This window comes from Manacus vitellinus, unplaced genomic scaffold (genome assembly GCF_001715985.3).
Source record: "Manacus vitellinus isolate BGI_N305 unplaced genomic scaffold, ASM171598v3 scaffold_0_pilon, whole genome shotgun sequence".
In the NCBI taxonomy this organism is placed as follows: Eukaryota; Metazoa; Chordata; class Aves; order Passeriformes; family Pipridae; genus Manacus; species Manacus vitellinus.
In genome coordinates, this window is record NW_021938789.1 from 24,339,259 (window position 1) to 24,364,368 (window position 25,110).

Here is a 25,110-nt window from a genome sequence, read left to right on the forward strand (position 1 = left end):
CAGCATTTGCAAAGTATTTATCCATAGATTACAGGCAACTATCAACACAAAATTGGAAGTACAGTTAGTACTGTTCAGTTTTGCAAATAAAGAAGCTTTAAAGAGTTTTGTTTTGGGATCACATGTTGGGTGATTCTTGAGGAAAATAGTACATGTAGCGAAGAGTTAAAATTTTGATAATTTTTCTGTTAGCAGCTTTAGTGTTTTTGTAAACTAATTCCATGGTGTTTGTGCTTCCCTTTTTGCTTATGTAATAGGGTTGAGGTCAGGGAACAGACGTATTGTGTTGCCTTGTTACAGGAGATCCTGTTTTTGCTGCCTTCGGTAGTCAATCCCATTATCCTGTTTCAAACAATGTTCCTATGAAAGTACTCCTAGACCCTCTTTGAATTCACTTTTTTACTCACTGGTATCCTATAGCACCCTTTCTGAACAAAAGATCCATTTCCAGAAGTTTAGCAAGTGCTTTAATGATGTATGCAACAGAATCCTACTCCCTTTGCCTCTGTGGCAGGGAAAATATATCCAAGGATGCATTGCTTTTTACCAGTCTTTTTTGGTTTTTCAATTACTGCCACTCTTCGCTCCTGCTTGATGGCGTGTCACTTCACTTTTCACAAGGGACTTTCTTTCTACTTCTCTCTCTTCATTTAACTCTTTTCTTTCCATTGTTCTGGGTTGCAAACTGTGTAGTACTCTAGGCCATACAGCTAGATGTCCTGTCATGACTCTTTCCTTGTCAGCATAAGTTACAGTAATTTGGGCGTGAAGCTTTGCAAAAAATTAGAAAAAAATATCAAGATCTGTAAGTTTATCCATACTCAAAAATAGGTATAGTGACACACAAAATATTCTGGTCTGTATTTGCCTTATAGGAAATTCCAGAACACTGTAGTCAATTTTAGTAATTCATAACATGTTTTTTATAAATGTGTTTTGCTACTTAATCGCTAAACGCTGTATTCTTTTGTTTCAATATTGTCATACGCCTGCAGTAAAGCTTGCTGATCCCCTTGTCTTAGTCATCTGCCTTCTCTGAAATAGTGATATCCTGAAATTTAGTTTGGAAAATTTCCTTGCAAAATTTATCGCACACACTTTATGTTTCACATTCCGATCCCTGGGGAGCTGTGTGGATGCCATGGCAGTATCAGGTTTTATCAGACTCTTGGTAGGTAAAATCAGGTCTTTGAAAGGACTGCCACAACTGTGTCTGTATGCCATGGTGTTTGGTTCTGAAAATACCGTATTCCAGATAGGATGAATTTGTCAGCTGCAGTATTTATTCTTTTTTCAGCCCACTTAGAGGCTAACAAATGCTACAAGTGACAGTACAATATTTTCACCTGCAGTTTTTTAAAAACTGAAGTTTACTGGTAGAGATCTAGGTGATATCATAGTTAATACTGCACTCTCTTGCTACGAAGAGTAAACACTGTGACACTTTTTTCCAATGGTTTGGGAATATTAATAGGCATTACTATAAATAAAAAGATCTAAATAAAACAGATACTTACAAAGAAAGATAAGTACAAACCAGTTCATACTCTGAAGACTTTACAAAAATAAATATGCTCAAGAATCTGTGTTTGAAATCTTGTATTTGAGGTTTTCTCAGAAGTCATGTTTAAAGCTCTTAATGTTGAGATAGTTGTGAAAGGGGTATTTTACAAGACCTGGAGGTATTCTTTGAACAGACTTGAAAAAAAAGGGTACTTGATAAATTACTCTTGAGTAGTAGTCTGTTGCTGCTGAAGGGGAATGTTTCACCGTCACCAGGTGTTTCTACCCCTCCCTTGTGCCAGCAGGAGTTAAGAACTGATCAGGTTGGAAACTAACAGTATGAAAAAAAGATTGATCCAGCTGATGGTGTAACTACACAGATACTAATTAGTACCCAACAAGAAAGAATGTGCCTTGAGGTGGTGAAAAAGGCTGGAACTCCCCCTTTTTATATAGGTCAGATTGGCTAAATAGGATGTTCTTAATATTGTGCTCCCAAGTAGAATTGTTAGCCTTCCTTTGTGGAAAAAAATATTTCCTTTTTCCTTTCTGTGGGATGGTTTAAGTCACAGAAAGAACATAAAGGCATGCTATGAACAATAAAAGATCATTGAAACACCACTATTTTAGTAAAGAGCTACATTTTAATCCTGTTTGTAGTTTTCTCATGATGAAAGGTTGTTATACATGTGAAATAGCCTGAACAATAAATATGAATAAAATGGTTTGGTTTTTAGCTCCAAGAGATCTTCAGGAAAAAAAATGAGAAGAGAGAAAAACGAGGAGATGAAGAAAAACGTGCAATGCTGGTAAGTAAAATCAGAATAGTTGCAACTGGGAGTTGGTTTACTTTCTTCAATGTAGGACAAAATTGTGTGTGTATATATTTCAGTAATCACTATTTTTTTTCAAACACTAAATTCATATTGTTAAAAGAATATGCATAACCTTATATGTAGAAAAAAAGCATTTATCCTAAACTGCAGTTGCTAAAAAAAAAGTAAGTATATTATATAAAGGAAAAAATAATGTTTAAATGTGGTTATGACATGTTATGACAGTACCATTGGTTGCATTTGGAGTCTTTAAATCTAGGGAAAAGTGAATAGTAATGACCCAGTGAGAGATCTTGGTGACAAGACCAAGACTCTTGCTTTCATAACTAACTAAAGCTGTTCATGTAGACATACTGGTCTTGATGCTTGTTATCAATAGTTTTAAAATAGATTATGAAATATTACAAGTGAACTTAGATTCTATTTCCAAATTTAAGTCTTTACTAAATAAGGCTTATGACCAATGCAAAATATTTTCAGTTATATATATGAATCTGAATAGATTTTTATGGAATATTGGATACTCACATGATGTCAAATTTGCATTTCTTATGGACATAAGAAAGGTAAGTCAGAAATAAATGAGTCTGTGGTGGTTTGTCTGAAGGATGGCAGCAGTAGCAGGTACTTATTTTGCTGCTGGAAAAGTAAAAATTGGGTACAAATGTCTGTCAAGACCACAGCAGAACAAACGACGTTCATTTGCAATTTGCATATTTATGGAAAAAATTCTTTGCTATAAGAAACATTTTGACACATGCACGGAACTTCTCACGGTGTCCATTATCCTTTTGCAACCGTAGATGCTTGATCTCAGTTCTTTGTCCCTGAAATCATAAGAATTTTGAATTTCAAGAATTAATACTTTTTAAACCTTCCCACCCTCTCCTGCTCAGCTTTTCAAAATGCTAGGTCAGTTGTTGAATCTCACACACACTGTTAATTTTGAAAAAAGGAAAGGTACACACAAGGGAAGAGCTTTTGGAAAACATAAAGATTGCAAAATTGCACTTTTCTCCTGAGAGTAACTTCTACAAATCTGTACTTCTCTTTTGAAAATTTGAAGAATGAGATTGAAAATAAACCATTTTTTCTTCACTGTCATTTTGCAAACAAAAAACCAAAAAGACTAGTAATATAGAAAGTAAAGGTTTGCTTGTCTTAACCTATTTTGTTGTCTTTTTTTTCTCCCTTCTTTTGTCTTCATTCTGACGTGTGATACTTGGCTTGGCCCATTTTTGCTGTATGTCAGCGTCTTCAACTTTATGGATATCATACTTCTACTAACAGTGTATGTACTCTAATTATTTTCAATTGATGCAGTCTTCACCAGTGAGATAATATGCTATAAGAAAATTTACTGTATTTATCTTTTTCATGAAGTAAATTACTTCTGCTAATCTGTAAAAATGCGAGGGATCTTTACCTGTGTAAAAGATTGTGCATGCTCATTGCACACATTCTGAACAGGCAAGCCTACCAGAAGGAGAGGTTGTTCTCTTTATTTATATATGAAGGAAACAATATTTTTAAGGGAAAGTTGAAAATACATTTTAATAAATTATAGACTTATTTTTAATTAATGTATGTAAATTAAGTCATCCTGCATGAGTCAGCTGATTAAGCTCTGTCTTGTTTACTTGTGTATAATGTGAAGTAATAATTAGTCAAATGAATCCTTTACGTCTTTGTTTCCCTGAAAAACGGAACCTGAAGAGAGCTTTCCTGTTGTTGTGCTTCGCTTACAGAACAAATACATAAGAACTTCCACTGTTGAACTAGAATAGGATTTTACAGAAAATAGTCCCTGTATTATGTAGGTGACAGTAAACTTCTCTTCAATCATTTCTGAGAGGTGGGAGAGAGAATCAGCAAGAGAGAGATCTAAGGAATGTGCAGATTCGTTTCCTGTGAAGTCGAAACAAACAGTTTGGGCAATATGCAGGAATGAATTCTGTTGAATTAAAAGATGCAGTTGACAGGATGTTGTGAGAAAAATGTAGTAGAATATGTAAGGCCTTATGATTCAATGGATTTCAGATTAGGCCTTACTGCAGTGAAACATTCTGTACAGCAGTTAACATATTCTTGTGCTGCTGCCTATTTCAAACTGAAAACAAACTAGTTAGGCATTCTACTCATACAATAATTTTCAGCTTTAGTAAAAATCCTCCTTCTAGACTCCAGCCATGTCCAAACACTTTATCAAGATGATGCCCAGGTGTTCTCCATCTTTTTTTTGCCCTCCTACTATCTGAATGGAGATCTCCATGCAAAGGAAGCTAAAGTATATAGGAATTCACAGTATCCAATAAATCCCCCACCCCCAAAATTGATATTTTGGGGGGTTCTATTTCTCCTACTGAAACAAGAAGTGTAGCAGCCTTTTCAGTTTCCCTTGATGTCCCAAGGATTTGAAGATGCTCAGGACCAAGGAGATGCAACCCTAAAATTCTGGGCTAGTCCAAACATGCTGTGTTGGGCCCTTCTCCTCACTTTGTCTTACAAAACAATGCTATCTTTTTGAAAAGTGTTGAGGTCTGTAGACCATAGAAAGCATCGAATGACGTTTTAAATGGGATAAATATTTAAGTATTTTCATTTGCAAATTCTTTCCAGCCATGTTCTGGTGCATACTGCATTTGCGTCTAAGACCGCTTCAGCATGTATTGCATGAGTGCTTTCACTGGCCAAATGCCAACCAGAACATGATAATTATGATGAGATGCATGTAATGAAAATAAAATGTGCACACCCAGAAGTACTAATTCCATTGACTAAAGTAAATCTCCAGTAAGAGAACAAATTCAGTGAATACTTAAGATAGATAATTACAGAATTGTATGCATGAAAGAATGAGCTGCTGTTCATTCACAAGACAAGGTAAGTTTGATCATCAGACATGCAGTGTTTTCCTGATAAGTATGTTACTGTTGAAGTTGAACTTATTAGACTTATTAGTTGAACTTACTGCCTTTCTTTATTAGTGCAAGGATGTCATCCTGATTTTTGGATGAAATTATTTTTATATATGGTGATATTTATATTTTGATCAAGGACAAAACACATTTCTTAAGTTTATAAATTATTAATTTTGGGCAAAACAGAATTATTAGAAAAAACAACGGCAAAACGCTGAGTTTAAATGGTCATTTTCCTTTTAATAAATGTACTTTTAATAAATATTTTAATAAATATTTTCGCTTTACACTTTCTCTAATTTATTTTGTTTGGGAAAGTGGAGTCTGGTGATACTTTTGGTACCACCAAGAGTAATAAACAAGTAGCTGTGATAGACCAGTGTTCTTTCATTGTTATGTAACTGGGTTGAAATTTCTGTTTAGAAGCAAGAGAACGAAGCCATGCGTTTGAAGATCAATTGGAAAATATTTTAAAGTTTATAAGTGGTTTTTCTGTTGTTCTTTGTTTTTCAAACAACTGTGCTTCTTGAAACTGCAGGTTCTTAAAACAGAAGGAGAGGACCTTGTCCCCAGAAGCTATTGGGATACTTTGAGACGTAGCACAAGCCAAGCACTCTTTTCGGACCTTGCAGAGGTATAAGACAACCTCTGTCTCTGGTCCATAAACAGACTTCTATTTTATTTATTTCTGTTCTGATTATTTTCCTATTTTATGCACCTTGTTTCTTTTCTTCCTTTTAATTACTTTGTTTTTTAAACCTGAAAGTTCTCAGATAAAATGCATTTGATTCTGTGCAGTTCAATAATTGAAAGTTGTCATTTCCAAGAAAAAGCAAAGTTACCTTTTGAAAGAGTTGGAAGATGAAGTCCTCTTCAGTCCTCACTATAAGAAACATTTTCTAACACTAATAGTGATGGTATTTCACAGTTGGAGAAGTAATTTCAGAAACTTTGCCATTTAGACTTGGTCTAGTGATATGACAACTTTAATGAGACTTGCAGCCCTTTAAGTTTTATGTCCTTAATGCACTTTTTATATATGTTATCTGAGCCTATCTTCACAAAAAGTATCATGCAAAGATTGTTTTAATTATTGGAGAAAACCAGGAATGTTTTAAGGTAACCAAAACATTAGTCAATATTTTTCCATAGTGATTTAAATTCTAATAATTAATGTTTCATGATCTGCTTCCAGATACTTGGGTAAGACATTTATTTGTATCGATCATTTCAGAGAGTCAGAAAACTAGATCATTTAGGCTTTTCTGTGCCCCACGCAGTGAGAGTGATTGCTTTGCTGGTTGTGGCATTAAAGGACATACAGCAACTCCCCACTGACTCTGATCTCAAAGTCCCATGTTTCCTAAGCAGGATCATAATGAGAAAAGAACCAGGAACTGAAACATCTCCAGGGTAAAACAGTCTTTTTCTTTGGTTGGTAAGCAATGTGTGTTTCTTATTAAAAGTAATTAGTGTTTTGTCCCTGCTGTTCCTCTGCTGAAGCTATTGAATAACCTGAGGACTTCAAAGGACTTATTTCTAATTTACTGATAGGCCCTTTATACCAGTCTGTTGTTCCTTAATTTTCACAGGGCTTTTTCTTCTTTAGTGTTAATCTTCTTACTCACAGTTGTGTTTATAAATGTAGTCAGATCCCTCAGTTTTAATTATCATAGGCCAAACAAAATAAGGTACTTGATTTTTCTCTTAAGGTAAAACCTACATTTCCCAGGTATCAAATAGGCCTTTTCTGTATTTCTTTCTTCTTGTGTTCATTTGCCCTTGAACAAAACAAAATGTAGTTTACAGAATTGAGTTTTATAACAATATTTATAGGAATATTCATAGTAATAACACATACATAGTAATCTTGCAATAAAGCAGTATACCCAGTCTTCCTTTCCTTGCTTTTACATTGATGAGCTCCTGAACTGTTAGTCCAGTTATTAGTCTTTATTTATTCCACCAAATTTTAAAACCCAGAATATCAGTGCTCTTGTCCAGTCAGCTGAGAGAGACAGAGGGGAGAGAAGGCTGCTCTTTTCATTTACAAAGTTTGAGGCATTGAGTTTTCTGAATGAACTGTCATCTTAATCTGCAGTTAGCTGGCATGAATTCAGTCCCAAGTGTAGATGGATTTACATTTGGTAATGTCTACACACATTTAATTTGAAGAGAGAGAGGTTTTTTAATATCTGATGCCTCCGACTAATATCTATAACTACAATGTAATTGAAGCTTAACAGCTGCTATGCTCAGCATCAATTTCAGTTCTCTGTAAAGTGTGTAAAAAGCCTGTTTGCTCACTTGTAAATCATTTTATGAAGCAAAACCGTATTCTGCATTTTCTCCACTGACAATTTCCCACTTCTCACTATATTCATCTTTATCTCGTTTGGTTTAATTTTGAGTCAGCTGACTTTCATCCATATTCTTATCTCTCCCAGGTCCTCTTGCATCTGAATAATACTATAGCTTTTGTAGTAAGAAAGTGGCATAAAGCTCAGTAACACTAGAGTCTGTGTTGTTTGATAGGCTTTTGAGAAGGCGATGTGTAAGCTGAAAAAGAGTGTAAATAAAGTTTGTTGCTGTGGGAATCAACTGGAAATGTCTCTTTGGGGAGAAAAGTTATTCATCACTTCTAGTTTCTTTCCAGGACAGTGTGCAATACTGTTTCTGCTCTTACTAATTTAGTAACTACACCATCCTGTTAGAATATGCCACTTAGCACTGAATTCAGTTTTGGGGTTTATTCCTGAATTACTAAGTGAAACTGAAAATCAGTAGATTATTTATCATTATTGAAAAATCAAGAATTTGCAGTAAGAAAGCTCTTAATAAATAATATACATAATTATCAGAATATGTTGCTACAAGTGGAATTAATGCTTATAAAGTGTTACCTATTTTTTAGTCAACCCTCTTTAATCACAAGCTTGAAATTAACTTTTCAGAATATAAAATAAATATATTTAATGCACTTCAGGTTAGGAAATGGAGAAGATGTTGCTGTTATGCAGCAAGCCAATAATGTGATTGAAACACTTATCTCCTGTTTGTCTCTTTACCTGTATTTGTATTATGGTTAGCGTAAAGGTAAAAACAAATCAGCAGGATTTTATTCTCATTTTAATGACTGCAAAATGTATTTGATCAAAATTGAGGCTCATATTTGTGTACATGGAAACAGGCGTGGTCATTAAATTTTCACTGATCTAAAGTAAAAAAATTGTTTTATTATGAACAGTAAACAATAGCTTTAAATGATTAAGGCTTTTGGGTTTATCCTTACCATGTAAGAGAGCGAATTTATTTAATGCTATCAGTGCAGAAGGAGCACAGGAATACTTTTCAGTTGCCTGCAGTTCTGCAAAGAAGCAGAACTGGGTTGAGTTTCTGCAGCGACATTTTTGTTTGGGGTTTTTTCATTTAGCGAGGCCAAGCAAATGGGAATTGTGAAAAGACTTACAGATTGTATTTTTTTTTAAATGGTTCTTTAGATATGGGCAAATGCAACCTAAGTCTAAAGTTTTGAAATGTTTTTGCAAGATGAAAGGCTGTAATTTAACATTTGATATCTTTTCAGTGTACTTGAGGGAAATTGTTTGAATGTGCTTAGGGATTTAATTGCTTAAAAGACATAAGAAATCAGGGTATCTGCATTTCAGTATATTGTGTCCTGTAGTGGAGGATAACAGTATTAAAAGACAAATAGTGATTACTTTTCTGAATTAGTTTGCTCACTTGAAGAGCAGAGCTGCCTTAATTGAAGGGCATGAAATATCTCTCTGTCTCTATATACACTGTCATCTTATTTCTCCCTGGAGAAGAATATGAGAATAAAGAGGAAGGTAGGGTACATGAAATACAATCTTGAGAATACTAAACTGATTATACTAAAGAACAGAAAAGTCTCTCTCATTTCTTTAGATCTTGGATGGTGAAAGGAAAGGATTTGTGTTGTTACTGCCTCATGTTTTCCCTTGTTGTTGATATGTAAATACTCTCTTAACGGATATTGCATTTTACTTTTTTTACAAATCGGTATGTAAATTTGAAATTAATATAGTATATTTCAGAGACTGTAGATATGAAATGGTTTTTCTTGGTACATCATAAAATGGTTTTTCATGATGTTGAACTATTGTATATTGTTCAAAATTTCTTCCTGGTTTCTTCACTTGGAAGTGGAATTTCTCTATCTTATAAATTTATAGCCTCTTCAGTTATGAAATAAAGTCAAACTTACAGGACTCTGAGTGCAGCTTACAGGTTTATACATGCAGATCTTTATAAAGAGTTTTCTATACTTATGGTAAATCCCATAGATTTATAATCTCTCATTATGGTGATTAAAAATACTAAAAAAATAGTACTTTTACATCTCCCAAATACTTACTGTGTTCCTGTACTGTGCATTCTGTTTGGTACTGTAACACTAGAGTCATCAGAAAAACTTCCTGATCGGTGGTAGCTTGCCTAGGAAGAGCAGAAACTACTGTCTCCCACTCTTTGCTTTTCATAAAATCTTGTCTTTATAAGAAAAATGAAAGCTCAGACAGAAGTTTCTCTCTAAACCGGTGCAGTAAGGTGACTAAGTATATTACTTTTTATATTTCAAATGTTGGCAAATACCCATTAATTTCACAAGATCACTGCCATGTTGGAATACTATGACTTATTTGAGAGCCTTTTGTTACTGAATTATTCTTCTAGCTCTTCAGTATATCAAGAGTTTCTTTGTAAAAGAAGTAAAATCAATGCATGTAAAATGAAGTAAAATGCATGTAAAAGAAGTAAAATCAATGCAGTACACAATAGTTAAGGGCAATGAATATTTAGTAAAAAAAGTGGAATGCTGTGCAATCACTATACACAGATGATAGTTACTTCGGTTTGTTTTGTTCTGTTTGTTAGTTTTCTGTTTCATGTAACCCTCTGTTTACAACTCTTGCTATTACAAATAGTCGAAATCAGTTGGCTTTCTATTTTAATTCTGGCTTTCAAAGTTTTCTGTTGTTTATTAAGGAAAAAGTATTAATACATGTTCAGAAATTCCTGTCCTATGCAGAGAGCACATTGTCTGCAAATATGGAACATTCTTAGGAGAATGAGTCAAAATATTACTTCATTATTGTTTAGCCTGAAGAAGAGGAGGCTCAGGGGAGACCTCATCACTCTCTACAACTATTTGAAAGGAGGTTGTAGCCAGGTGGGGGTTGGTCTCTTCTCCCAGGCAGACAAGAGGGCATGGTCTTAAGCTCTGCCAGGGAAGGTTTAGGTTGGATATTAGGAAGACATTCTTTACAGAGAGGATAATCAGGCATTGGAATGGGCTGCCCAGGGAGGTGGTGGATTCTCCGTCCCTAGAGGTTTTTAAGATGAGACTGGATGTGGCACTTAGTGCCATGGTCTAGTAACCACGGCAGTGTTGGATCAAGGGTTGGACTTGATAATCTCAGATGTCCTTTCCAACCCGGCTGATTCTGTGATTCTATGATTATTTCAAAATGTCTTATGATTCTGGATTTTTAAATATGTTTGAGCAATAAAATTTAAACTGTAATATAATGTATACCTAATTGATGTGAGTGGTTTTGGAACACAATCCCATACTTAATACTGAAATAGAAAATAAGAGTATATGAAGTAACATCCTTTAATTTCTTTGTAGTTGCATAGGAGAAGGGAAAGGAGACTGTGTACAAAGGGAATTATGCTTATGGTTTATCTCAGCTGACAAGAATTTTTTTTCCTCATGAGTTTCTGGCTTTATTTTTTATGCTTTTTCCCCCTTCACTGCAGCTTCCATTATATTATTTGTTCATTTAAGTATCTTCTACTAAATGCAATTAACAGCTAATGCCACTTTTGTGTGAAAATTGCATGGCAAAGTTAATGTAATGGATTTTAGTACTAAAATCTTTTTTAAGACGATGAACATAAAATACAAACTCTTTCAATAGAAAGGTCTATTGTGATGATAGGCATTCTCAGATTATACTTCTGTATCTGATCCAATCATGACCTTTAATTTTTTTTATTCTAATATTTAAGCGTGCTGATGATATTTCAAGTTCACTGTCAGATACTACACTACTTGTACACTTTTTCGGCAAAAAAGGAAAAGCTGAACTGAACTTTGAAGATTTTTATAGGTGAGTCTTTATTAATTCCCTGTAAAAAAAATTTGCGTTGTTCTTCTAATTAATGTGTGTTATATTACTATAGACATAGCTTATGCAGGCACATTTAGAAGGTTTATGTTCCCTTTGTGTGTGTTATATATAAAAAGAGCAAAATAAAACAATAATTGGCCCAATAAAACAATAAAAAGTCATCTTCTAATGCTGCTATATTTGCAAATTTTGTTAACACTTGTGTGCATAATTAGTTTGGAGTGGAGAGGTTATACCCCAGCCCTGTCCTTATGGGTATGTAGGAACTTTTTTTTCTTGGTTTTGATTTATTTTTTGAGCAAAGATTTTCTGAAGATACCATGCAGGCACCTTAGATCAAACTTCTTTGGGTAGAAGTGAAAACACAGTGGAAGCAATTAACTTAGTTATTATGCCAGTAAAAGTAGAATTTAAAAATAGAGTGCCATCAAAACAGAACCATAAAACTGTGTGCTTCTGGATAATTGAAATAGATACAGTGTTTGGTTATTGCTCCTTCAGTAAATGCTCTCAATACCTATTGTCTTTATAGTTATCACTTAGCTATGTATTCCAATCAATTTTTATTTTTCAAAATATTTGACCTTAAATGAAAAGTCATGAAAAGTATTCAGTATTTCACAGAATATTAAAACTGTATCATCAAGTCAAATCATGATGTGAGTATAAAATTAAAAGCAGAAAAGAAGGTAATTTTTCAAAAGGCTAAAATGTTAAAATGCTACAGGTTTTGTTTGACAATCAGATGAACGTGAGCTCCCAGTGTACTACTGTGACCAGAGAGGTAATTTCCCCCTTTGTTGTATGACTAGGACATCAGACAGAATCAGGGAAGTTACATTTCCTTTTTGTAGGCAGCTGGTTTTATATTTGGTATCCAGTTTTGGTGTTCAGATTATACTAAATAGGTTGTTAAGTTGGGAAGAGTTTATAGAAATATCATGAGAATAGTAAAGTCTTTAATAAAAACAAATAAAATAAGGTTAGATTTAAAGGCTGCAAGATCTCATCATACTTGGCTTGCTAAAAAGACAAAGGCAAGGTTAAATTGCAAGCTGTAAGTAACAACACAGGGAATATATGTTGGGAATTAATTTAGTACCATGGTGGAATTTTGACTTTAAAATATACAAATAAAGATCAGTGACCCGCTGAAGAAGAAAATCAGACAAATAGAAACTAGAATTAAATTAAAAATGTAAGTATTAACTAATTTTAATCCTTACTAACATTTCATCATTGCGTTAAGATCATCATATTGACTAGAAAATACGTCGACATAGATAAGAGATTTACCATCAGTGCTGCAAAAAGAGAACTAATTTGTGTAGTGTTACTTGGTTCATATTCTACCAGTCTTTTAAGAACATGAAAAATAGAAATAGAAAGTATGACTCTTTCTTCATGTTTGTGCTTCAGATTTATGGATAACCTACAAACTGAGGTTCTAGAGATAGAATTCCTTTCCTACTCTAATGGGATGAACACAATCAGTGAGGAAGACTTTGCCCATATTCTTTTGAGGTATACAAATGTGGAAAATACATCAAGTTACTTGGAAAACATGCGCTGCAGTATTCCTGAAGAAAAGGTAATTGTTAGCAGTGGGCCACAGCATGCAGTCCCATTGTTACTAAGATGAAAACATCTTGTTGGACTGAATGAGATTCTGTCACTGAATTACTTAGTTCCAGGATTTTATACTGATTGTAAGATGTGTGTCTTGTTTTTCAGATTACGTGCTGAATAAAAAATAACATAGAATAAAAAATAGCATGAATAAAAATAGCATAGAATTGTGTTCCATAGGATTTAGCTAGTAATATTTTTGAAGTTTACATAAAAATATAGTTTAAATAACAAAAACCATACAACTTTAAAGAACAGTTTTCTAGCAATGAAGTATTTAAAAAACCCTTTCTTTCTTACTACTTCTTTTTTGCACTACCACTGGAGTAGCACCTCTTCAGAAATAACACTGACACCTTTTATCCTATTGTTTTATAGTCTTAATAATGGATCATTTGTGTATAATTATTGTTGATATGTGGTTTATATTAGTGACTGAAGAGACAGAAATGATAATATAAACAGTAAAAGACATGAGCTAGATAGTCCTTCATTTGTTTAACAACAAATGTGTCATCAGAAGTGTATCTGATAAGAAATGTAGTAGTAACTCTGCATCAGTGATAACCAATAGGATAATGTTAAAAGTAGCCCTTTAAATAAGGACTGTCTGGGTATATTCTGTTTGTGTTTACAGAAGGAGATCAGATTCCTCTGTCCTAGAAATCTAACTCTTCAATAGCTATATACTTTAATGGCATTGACAGCAGAGCTCATGAGGAAAAGTAATAATTAGGTTTGGACAGGTTTTTTTTGGTTTTGTCAATTTGAGAAATGAAATTGTAATTTCAGTCTTCACAGTAAGAACAGACAACTGACCCGAAAGAAGCACACTCAAGAATCAACAGTTTTCTGTTCAGATATCTGGATTATCTGACTCTTCCTGTGGTTGTACAGCAGTTAGGGCCGCTGAGAGATAAATACAGGTGGGGAGTGAAAGGGGGAAGCAGGGTTGTCTCTTTTGACCAGATTAGGCATAAGATGCAGTGGTAAGATTGGTGTCTGTTCCTGCTTAGTGGCCCTTTCTGAGTTCCTGGTCTAGCCGCTGAGGCGTTCAGTTCTACCTACCATAAAAGGTAGTATTCAGAGCCAAGATACTGCAACAGAACTGCTAAAAAGCTTTTTCTGTGTGGTTCCGAGACAGAAATGTGAAAAAAAAAACAAAACCACATCACTCTGGGGCTTGTATAGCAACAATAATACAAGTATCACTTGGAAAACTGAAAAATAATGACAGTTGTAGGTATAGAGAAATATTTTGAATGGCAAAGGTGAAGTTTAGTAAATACAAGTACAGACACTTTCTTTTGAACACAAGGAAGTATTCTTTGAAGGTTTTCTAAATCTTCCAATGTCACTGTCACTGTTCTGATAGCAAGTATTCCACAGTAGTTTCCTCTTCTTGACTTCTGGTGGGGCCATCAGTTAAGGAAAACTTCCATGTAGAAAGCTGTGTCATTAATTCACAGGTTTGCTTATGCTGCATTCTGGGAATATCCTGGCACAAGATCAGTGCCATATATCCGTATGTCATATGCTATACCTCCATTAGGTGAAACAAGACACTGCTGTTTTTCATAGCTTTGTATCACTGACTCAGTAAATGTGCTGTTAGTACAGTGAAAAAAGTAAATCCCTGTGGCATCTCTTATGCTGGCCACATTCTCATTTTGAGAATGGATTTTGCCTCTTATTGCCATGGAGGCGCTGTTCATGTGTTTGTACTTTCTTATACTTGTAATAACATTATAATTTAAAAATTATAAAATGTGCTCTCTGTGTTATTACAGTGATATGCTGCAATACTAATACTAACCAGAGGATTCCATTTAGAAGAAAAATTAGTTGAGTCTGTAAAGTAATAGGCAGCTACTCTCTCAGTTAGCGATGTTAATCTTTCAGGGCCCTGTATGATGAAGCTCCTAAAGCAACATGATGATCATTTGCCATATTGTAGACACATTAAAATATTCAGCTGGCATGCTGCCTGCTCTCAAGATGCCTTCCTCCTTTTACTAACTAGATGCCAAGCAGCGATTAATTTAAACTGGCATCTTGAATTACTACAGATATCAGCTCCTGAAGAAAGACTATGTATTTTTAGCAGCACTGGTGTGTTAATATGCGTTCTCCTTGCTGTAGTAATATATAATCTGTCCACGTAAATAAAAAGTTAGCTTCCTTTTTGTCATGGTTTAACCCCAGCCAGCAACCAAACCCCACGCAACCGCTCGCTCACTCCCCCACCAGCACGATCGGGGAGAGAATTGGAAGGGTAAAACTGAGAAAACTTGTGGGTTGAGATAGAGACAGTTTAATAGGAAAAGCAAAATCACGCATGCAAACAAAGCAAAACAAGGAATTCACTGCTTCCCATGCACAGGCAGGTGTTCAGCCATCTCCAGGAGAGCAGGGCCCCATCACACTTAACGGTTACTTGGGAAGGCGAATGCCATCACTGCAAACGTCCCCCACTTCCTCCTCCTTCCCCCTACTTTATATACTGAGCTTGATATCATATGGTATGGAATATTCCTTTGGTTAGTTGGGGTCACTTGTCCCAGCTGTGTCTCCTCCTAACTTTCCCTCCTCGCCAGTGTGGCAGTGTGAAAAAGGCCTTGGCTCTGTGTAAGCACTGCTCAGCAGTAATAAAAACATCTCTATATTAATCATCACAGTGTTCAGCACAAATCCAAAACACAGCCCCACTCTAGTTGCTGTGAAAAAAATTAACTCAGCCCTAGGCAAAACCAGCACATTTTTACATAGAAAATAAACATTTTTCAGTATGAAAGTTCTGGAACGCTTACACAAAGATAACATCCTGTGTGAAAATACAAAATGTGTGGCAAATATGAAACGTTATTACAAGTACCAGTTGAACAAAATAGGGTAGTAGAAAAGGATAGTAGAATGCTGCATGCCCAGCTGTCTGGGTGTCATTTTGCCTGACCTTCTGTTTCTCTTGTGTCCTTTGCTGTTTTTCCTTGAGAGGAAGTAAGCATTTATGATTGCAGATTATTTCAGCAGAACTTGTACAACTCCTAAATGAAGCAAGATATTTTCCTCATTGCTAAAATGTTGTGGAGTATGTACAGGTTAGCCATGGACTGCATGTTTGGCTCCTTTATCTCACTGTTTCATCTCCAGTGTCAACTCATGGCAGCAGTTTTGACCACGAGGGGAAACACAGAAGCTGCAAAAAGGCTTGTTTGTAGGAATTTCACAAATACGTGACAAAAGTATTCCAGTCCCAGAGAGTTTTAGTCTAAACTCAGTGCAAGAAATGGAACTTGGACACATAAACTATTACTGTCAAGTGCAATGAAACAAAAACCAGTATTGGTAGTAGTAAATTCAGTTTTTAAGATAAAAATTTAAATGAGAATAAGGAGGTGGTTCTGCTTGTGTCTAAGAGAGTTTCCTCCCAGTTGCAAAGGATGAAGCAGAGAACAAATATGCTTGTTGAGAAAAGCAATTCATGGTGGAGATGGGTCAAGCTCTCCAAACAGTTTATAAACCTTTACTGGAATTTAGGTAGGATCACTTAAGCAGGGATTTATATCTCAACTGTGTGGAGGCCTATAAAAGTCTTTTATTATAACAATATTATGTTGCTATCCACATTTTCCACAGTACTTGCTGTCTTATATGGGTTTACACCCAAACACTGCCATCTGCTCTGCCACAAACCTACTTTAGTATGTTTTCTGTGTTCCACCATACCATAATGACTATGTATGTATTTGAGGAGAGACACAGGTCAATATTTTAATTTGAACAGAAAGGCTCACAGGTCTTTCAGTTGTCTTCAGGTTTATTTTCAGAGGCAAGTACTTAAATAGGATAAAAGGATAAAAGCAAACAGAAAAATAGCCAGAAATAACAGTTAAAGGAGTCCGTGGAGATCAAGGTTTGACAAAGAATGCCAACCCATGTTCAGAATGGCTGAGACTAAGGGGATTCAGGTATAGGCTTAATTCAAAGTCTTATTTTAAAATCTCTTTCAAAATTGATTTAGAGATAGTGTATCGGGTCTTTGGATTTGTAGCTGAGAGAAGAGCAGAACAAATATAAGGAAAGAAGATAAAGTAAGCTCTTTTAACAATGTTTTCAGTGAAACTTTCAAAGAACATATTCTGAAGTCTGGTCAAAATGCAAAGGATTTTTTTAAAAAGCTGAACAAACTGCAGTACTTGATTCTTGGAGTATCAGCTGAAGAGACTTGCATGTTTAAATCTGGATCTGTAAAAAAATTCACCCTAAAGTACAGACTTAAGTTAGATCATAATATGTATTTGTGATTTCATTCAGTGTATTTATGTGAGCACATGCACTCACATATATGTAACAGTGGTTTGCAGGTTTTCAGTAGTAAACATACTCCAATATTGATACAAACCTAGACTTTATTGTCAGTATTAAGTGTTGTGTCATAATAAGTCCCGTAATTCTTAAAAACTGCCACAAGCAATGGAACAGTATTTTCAGCTGCTCTGGTGAGAACTGCTGTCCATTGCAGTTGCAAAGAGGAAAGACTCCAATTCTTTACTTCACTGCCTTTTACTAGAAATCTCTCTCTTTTTTTTTTAATAGGTATATCTGTTCATAAATGAAGTAGACATATATAACTGCAAGGTTTGTTTATTCAGTTGTTTCTACTACTGATAATTCTTATGGTGCATGTTGTTCTTCTGTTTTTTAGGGTATCACCTTTGAAGAATTTAGATCATTTTTCCAGTTCTTGAACAATCTAGAAGACTTTACAATTGCAATGCAAATGTATAATTTTGCAAGTCGTTCCATAGGTCAAGGTAATTATTTAAATTTTTATAAAAATCTCTTGATAACAATATAGAACTGTTGACAAAAAATGCAAAAATGTTTTGTAGTTCTTAGTTTGTACTTTTAATGTCTCCAGTAATAGGCTAAAAAGGACTCCAGCTTTGAGAGGAGAAGGTTCGGTCATATCATAAGAGATATTCTGCCAAGTCATATAAGTGGTGGATAAGCTGAATGCAGAATACTTGTTCATCAAATCCTACAATACAAGAGTTGAGGCACTTGATGACACTAGTAAGAGATCAGATTAAAGCAAACAGAAGCATTTCCTTACACAGTGAGCATCTGGAATCTGGTTTCTACAAAGGGTGCAGAAGGAAACAGTGTCAGAAGGTCTGAAGAGGGATTAGATTTTTTAAGAAATCAGTAAGTGGTTGCTAAAAGAACTAGGCATGTATGTACTGACTAAACTCCTTAATAAAATAGTTGTGATGCTTGGGGAGTGCAAGGTGAACAGTATGTGGTCAGACTTGTGTGCTCTCCTCAAGTAGCCTCTTCATGAGTCTGACACAGTAACACCAGCATAGTCCTACCTCATGTGTCCTTTCCAAAAGATTATATCATTTTCTCTGTTCTGTATTCCCTGGGTTCTGTTTTGTGTCAAATAAATAAATGCCATATATGTGACATAGATTTAATTACAATATGCTCTTCTATTTTTGTTATTGCACATAGTATAGTACATGAACTGTTATATTTTGTGTAAAATAGTTGATACCAATTAAGCAATGTCATTTTGTATCAGTTTAGAACTACTTGATTTAGAACTGTGAAATTCAATCCCGATTTTCATATTTTCTTGGTTTTTTGGTGTTTAAATGTGAGAACTCAAAAGTTTACTTGTATTTCACAAAATGTTGTCCACAAAATACCATTAACTTAATGGGTTTTTAATTTTTTTTCTGTTGTTCTCCTTACACAGATGAATTCAAACGTGCTGTGTATGTAGCCACAGGTGTGAAGCTTTCACCACATTTGGTGAACACAGTGTTCAAGATTTTTGATGTGGACAGAGATGACCAGCTGAGTTATAAAGAATTTATCGGGATTATGAAAGACAGACTCAATCGAGGGTTTAGGGTAAGGATTCTAATTTTTATATTTACCTTAGTTGACTTTACTACTTACCACTACTTTAGCATCTGTAGCACATGTAGGTTTTAAACCAGCAGTGCATGTGTTTAAAGACATATGTTTTATAGAAATACTGAAGCAGTCTGTAAGATAAAAACAAAATTCATAAATTCTTGATTTCTTTTTTTTTTTTTGTTAGAAAGCAATACATAGAGGACATAATGTACCTTTACCAAACCAAATCGTAGTTGAGTAATCCTCTGCATACTGTCATTTCTTCCGTATTGTGTGATCAATAGATTAGCATTAAGAATTTTAACCAGGGTAGCAATTATGTCTGGGTTGCCTGCAGAGAAAAGAGAATTTGCCTCTCTCAAGCTCACACAGTTTAGTTAAAGGTCAAACACTGGCTATTCTAAAACATATAAAATAGCAAGTGTTGATAATGACAGTTGGAAAGAGTTGCAGCAGAAGGTAGTTTTAATTTTCAAATAAAGAATCAGTGAAGTGGTGCTGAACAATGTTGTATTCTAGTTCAGAGCTGCTTTTGATAATTAAACCTTGCATATAATACATTCAATTATATTAAGCTAGAGGGCAGGAAATTACTTGCAGAAAATTTTCATAGGGAACAATGGTGAATGTGTAGGCCTTGCTGCCCTCTTCAGGTTCGATATAGTGCCAGGGGAATGTTATAGTAGCAGAAAATTTTTTAATTAGGGTATGATCAACAAAAGCCGTTTTTTATATATATGATGGGGTTAACATTTTTAACTAAACATAAAATGGTGTTCTTACTGACAACCTTATCACTCAAGACATAAATCTTAAGCTGCATTATGGTTCTTAGATTCACATTTCAGTATGTTATTTCTGTGATGTAATTTTAGTTATTTTAGTTAGCTTCCTAAATATAATGTTAGAACTTTTTGTGAAGTGGTGTTGAGTTTAATAGTTTACTTGTTATTTCTGTAATATTATGATCGAACATAAAATGTGGATAACAACCACTGCATTTGTAACAAACTTATTTCCTTGTTGGTCCTCAGTTCCTTTTATTATAGTGTGGGAATGATGATTGTTTCATAATCGTTTTAAGATGTTTGGCTATATGTTTTAATTGTTTACTAATTGTAAGTGTGCAGTGTATGGTTATTTAACCAGAAAATGGTCTGCTTACTAAGTAATTTTAGTATTACATGTTTCTATTTCACAAAAAGCATGACAGAAATCACATATAATCCTAAAAAATCTGTATCATCCAGCACTATTCTGTCTCATGTATGTATCTTTCTTTTCCCTAGACCTCCATAAAATATTCCCATGGACTGTAAAAGAACTATAAAGAATAGCCAAGGACATTCAGAAGAATAACACAGTCTTTCATAAATTACATGTCTAATTTTAATAAGATACTAAATACCTCCCAGATTGCATAGGAGATGGTCATGATTTGGTCCTCTAATTCTGTTAAATGCATTCTCTTCATTAATCAGTAGTATTCCAAGACAATTACAGTACCAAACCAAGGAATTACAATTTCCAGTAAGTTTTCTCAAGTGTCACACAAACCTGATTTTTCCAAGAGTAGGTAGTAGTAAAAATTCTGCAGAAATTCGCTTTTTCAGTTTAATAAACACCCGCTACCCACTCCAGTCTTGGTTTACAATGAAAAGTAGAAAACATGTAAGAACCTTTTTCACAGAACAAATTGGTGGAAGGTCATTGATTGCTTCCTGTTGTTTGTACATTAAAAGTGAAACAGTATTTAGTGTGTCCATAACAAGTAAAAATTTGTCCTCTTGCTCCTGCAATGTGGAGGCACAAATGTTGTCTTGGTGCTAAATCAAAACTAATAAATCACTAACCTCTTCTTTGTCAATAACTGTGTTTTCCATCTGTATGAAGATTCGGTCAGTTCCATTATACAGATAAAAAATCGTAACAGCTTCTGCTTATGCAGTATTTTGTAACAGAGTTTGGTACCAGGACCATATATTTTAGAAAAGTGCATTTTGTGGTTATATAGTCAGACTAAAGCAAACATATTAAAGAGCAAAGAGTTACACAAGTCCAGTGAAAGTGGAGCTCTGAAACATCAGTCAGAACCGACCAAGTTTGATGTATTTAAAAGCTTAGCCATGACACTACAAACTTGAGGAGGATCAAGTGCTACTTCTTATAGGAACATAATAAATTTGCGTTTTAATATAAATTTAAATACGTTTTTGGAAAAGTAAATGTCTTAAAGAGTTTATCAAATGACATTTCTTTCTTTCTGCAATTTAGTAGCATAACCCGAAACCTCATTTTGGTTTTAGTAGTTTGAAACCAATTCATATGTTAAGCTGCCATCAGGTGGTCATTCAGAGTACTGCCGTAAACTTACTAAAATGTACAGACATGAAAAACTTTATTTTTGCTTAATATTTAATTAAATTAGTTATTTCCTTTTTTTATTATTAATTTAAAAATATATAAGAATATTCCCATTCCTTTATAAATTCCATTTTTAAACTGAAAGACTTGGAACTTAATGACTAAATGATAAATGTTCTGCATAACACATACTGTACTGTATTTCCTAGCTCTTTGTCACTTAAAGCCATTTTTTTGTATTTTCATGATACCATTGTCTTATGCTTACCTCTGGCTGCCTTCACATGTTGTCTGCATCTGCGCACTTCTCCATCTTCTGCTCCACAGGGCTACAAACCTATACAGAGGTATACTACTTTCAAATCCTGCGTGAGGAAGGAACTCTATAGCAGATAAATGACGGTATGTGTTAGCCACCCAATCTGAGTGTGCTGGCATGCTTGCAAGAATGGCTGAATGTTTAGCTGTCACTGCTTTGTTTCCTGTTCAAAAACTCAGGAAAAGGTTATCTGACTGCAAGCAGTGTGGTAGCTCAAAGCATTACGTTGTGTTTTTGAATGAAGCAATAGAATTTTATGCTGGAGTTGGTAATGACTGACTCACACTGTCACTGTTTTGTAAGCCAGCTCCAATTTTGTACTGTGTTTGAAATGAGTATTCTTTCATAGTTTCTGTTGCTGTTTTCTGTCTGTCCTGTTACTTCTTTTCAAGTAATTTCCCAGGTACCTAAAGTTAATAAGGATTTACCAATGAAGATTGTAGAGGTAGATTTTTCTGACTGTTAGTAACTTGGTTCTACTTCAATTTATACTGTTAGACTTTTGAAAGCAATAATCATTTTTGGCTTGATTAATGCTATACCAGCAATTTTCAAAAATTACCACTGTGTCCACACACAATCACCATGACTGTTTCCATGTATGCACTACATGAATGTCCATTCTTACAGTTAGATTGTGCTGTGGGTTTCAGTGTAAAAACTGGGGGGTGCATATTCTGTAGCCAAATCGTGAAACTATTTGTCACGCAGTGGACACAGCAGACACTGTGTGTTAGTAGACATTTCCCTTCTTACATAAAGCAAAAGTTTTTTTCTTTGTGATTTAAAGTTTTTTCCTATTTACATTTAAAGAGTTTGCAGTTGTTGCTATGAAGGCTGTTAGTTCTCAGATGTATTATTTTACAGAGGGGAGGAGTAAAGAGATGTACACCGTGACAAACAAGGCCCCATGGTCGGTGGTCGGGTGTCAGTGGACCCTGTGCAGTAGCCAGCACATCTCGTGTGCTTCTGAGCCAGGAGGGTTTGACTGTCATTCCCCTGCTGTTTTTAATTCTGAGGTGTAATATTAAGCTTTTATGTTCAATAACCATCTTCAGATGGCTCCATATATTATCATATCGGCCTCTGACCTTCTGAATCCTATCCTTTTCTGTCTTATGCCTCTCTGACCACTTGTATGCCACTCAGTGTGCTGGGCCTCTGGTTTCCGTCTTTCTTCCCTAACTCTGAGATAGCATGTCATGAAAGCAAAGCAAAGCGTCTTGGATCCTGTTTATCTGGGTTGATGGCTGGCTTCCAGCAACAGTGTAAAATCTAAGTGTTTAAGGATGAGGGGTGGGGTCTGTTTACTCAGACTGGTAGCCCATCAGCTCTCCAGTCCCAGTAGTGTTTTTCCTTTGTAGACCCCTGTGCGAGATAGACAAGGGAGAGGAAATATATCTAAACTATTGACCTTTCCTGTGGCACGACATGTCATGTATCATGAACCGTGTTCTTTGGAACTTTTCAGACCATTTTTTTTCAGTGACGTGTGTCACATCTTTTGAACAGGCCGTTTCTCTGAAATTCAGCAGTAGAGATGGCTTGGGGTATGTCCAGGCTTACAGAGACAGTTTGTCCTCCTAGAAAGAAGATGAGTTCTGTTTGATTTGTATATGTTCTTGTACATGTAACATTCAGCATCCATAAAATTATTTTATTATTATTATTTTGATTATCTGTTAACACTTTTAAAATTATACTTCCTTTTGAGTATAGCCCAAATACTGAAGCATTTGTACTAATATGTGAGGGGCAGAACAGGAAATTTGATCTTAATAAAAAAAGCATCTGGTTTCTCCACCTCATTAATGGGAAGTGTAAATGACTAATGAAATAGTTGAAACAATATTTTAGTAATCCAAGTTGCTAGTCACATGAGAGGAAGGTCATGGCTTTAAATTAATTTTATGTAAATTAAAGATCATATCTTTGAAACTTTTGACTCTCAAAGCTTCCTTCCTTCTTTTCCCATGTATTTTTAAAAATGGGTTTTAGTAGTACTTTTTGTCTTTTTGACAAAACCGATATTGCAGTTGCATGTCACGGATTGTTTAAACTGTAAACTTTTCAAGATACGGAACAGCTCTTACAGGAAAGTGGCAAAATGCTATACAGTCATGATGCATGCCTAATAATAGCAGTGAAGGGTATGTGACCCAGTGGAAAAAAAGGCAGTGACGCAAAGGAATCCAGTACCTAATCATCAAACCTAATAAAATTATCTTGGTGACTGAAAGGTTGTAAAAGCATCAAGTTTACATACACCAATACCTTATCAGATCTGAATTCAGGCAATAAATCCATAGGCTGAGATGATGTAAACTGGGGAAAAAATATACAGTGGAGAAAGGGAGATGTTGTTCAGTCTGTATAAAGTCATTCTCAAGAAAAAATTTAAAGTTGAATAATAGTATGTCTACACTACACACTGAGAGACAGAGAAACCAAGTTAGTTCTCAGGGCACGGACTTGGTTAAAGGCAGACTCACTGACATAGTGTAGAAACCTCTGGTTATTTACCCTGCTCTTCTTCCCAACTGGAGCTTCTGGATGCTATTAATAAAAATTCTTCTTGTACCCAAGCTTTCTTGAAAACGTCTGTATCAAATATTTGTTGCCTGTGCACTGAAGAATGCGGTGTAAGCCTTATATTTATAAAATTCCCTGTTTCCTGCTGACACATTAGTTTGGTACTGCTCTTCACTTGAGCAACTGCTTCTTGTCTCATCATGAATTAAAATCATAGAATCACAGAATTGTTAAGGTCAGAAAAGACCTCAGATTATCAAGTCCAGCCGTTACAGTGACATAACCAGTTGTTGGCTGTTCAGATTCCTTTTTGTGCGAAACATTCCATAACTCTTTTAGATTTTTTGTAAACTTTTACTAAAGTTGTTGGAAGTACCAGTTAATGGAAATGGAAGCCTTAGCCAAAGCATGTGAAGTTATTTGGCAAAAGTTACCGTGGAGAACAGAGATAGTTCTGTCTTTGCCATACATTGTGGAGTGAAAGTGGATTTACATAACTCTAAAAATTATTATTTTCCATTTATTTTATAAATAATAAAGATGGAATCATTGGAGATTTGAAATTGAACAGTTTCAGTGGTTAATTTAATTTCAGTCTGATGTACAAAGAAGCACATAAATATACATGAATTACAAAAATCGTCTGCAACTACATCCCAAAGTTAGATGCAGTACAACTACTATTAATTTTACTTCATTCTAAATATAAAAGTACAGATCATTGTGCTTTGATATACTTCCTATGGTAAATGTAGAACTCTGATGAAGGAGATTAAGATACTTGGCACACACACTACAGATTATACCCTACTTTGACTCTACACCTTGAAAAGGGATAAAGCACATTCTGCTGTTCATCACGTATCTTTAAAATGCACTAGTGCCATTTACTCCAC

The 25,110-nt window shown here is 34.9% G+C and overlaps 1 protein-coding gene across 1 annotated transcript in view; it reads left to right on the plus strand.

Moving 5' to 3' along the window:
• The window catches only part of MICU3 (mitochondrial calcium uptake family member 3), a 53,630-nt gene that overhangs the window by 23,791 nt on the left and 4,729 nt on the right, over nt 1-25,110 (plus strand). The window contains 7 exon segments of the mRNA XM_029960243.1: nt 2,241-2,312; nt 3,592-3,630; nt 5,799-5,894; nt 11,318-11,418; nt 12,859-13,030; nt 17,774-17,882; nt 18,833-18,990. Coding sequence (XP_029816103.1) covers nt 2,241-2,312; nt 3,592-3,630; nt 5,799-5,894; nt 11,318-11,418; nt 12,859-13,030; nt 17,774-17,882; nt 18,833-18,990 — 747 coding nt within the window.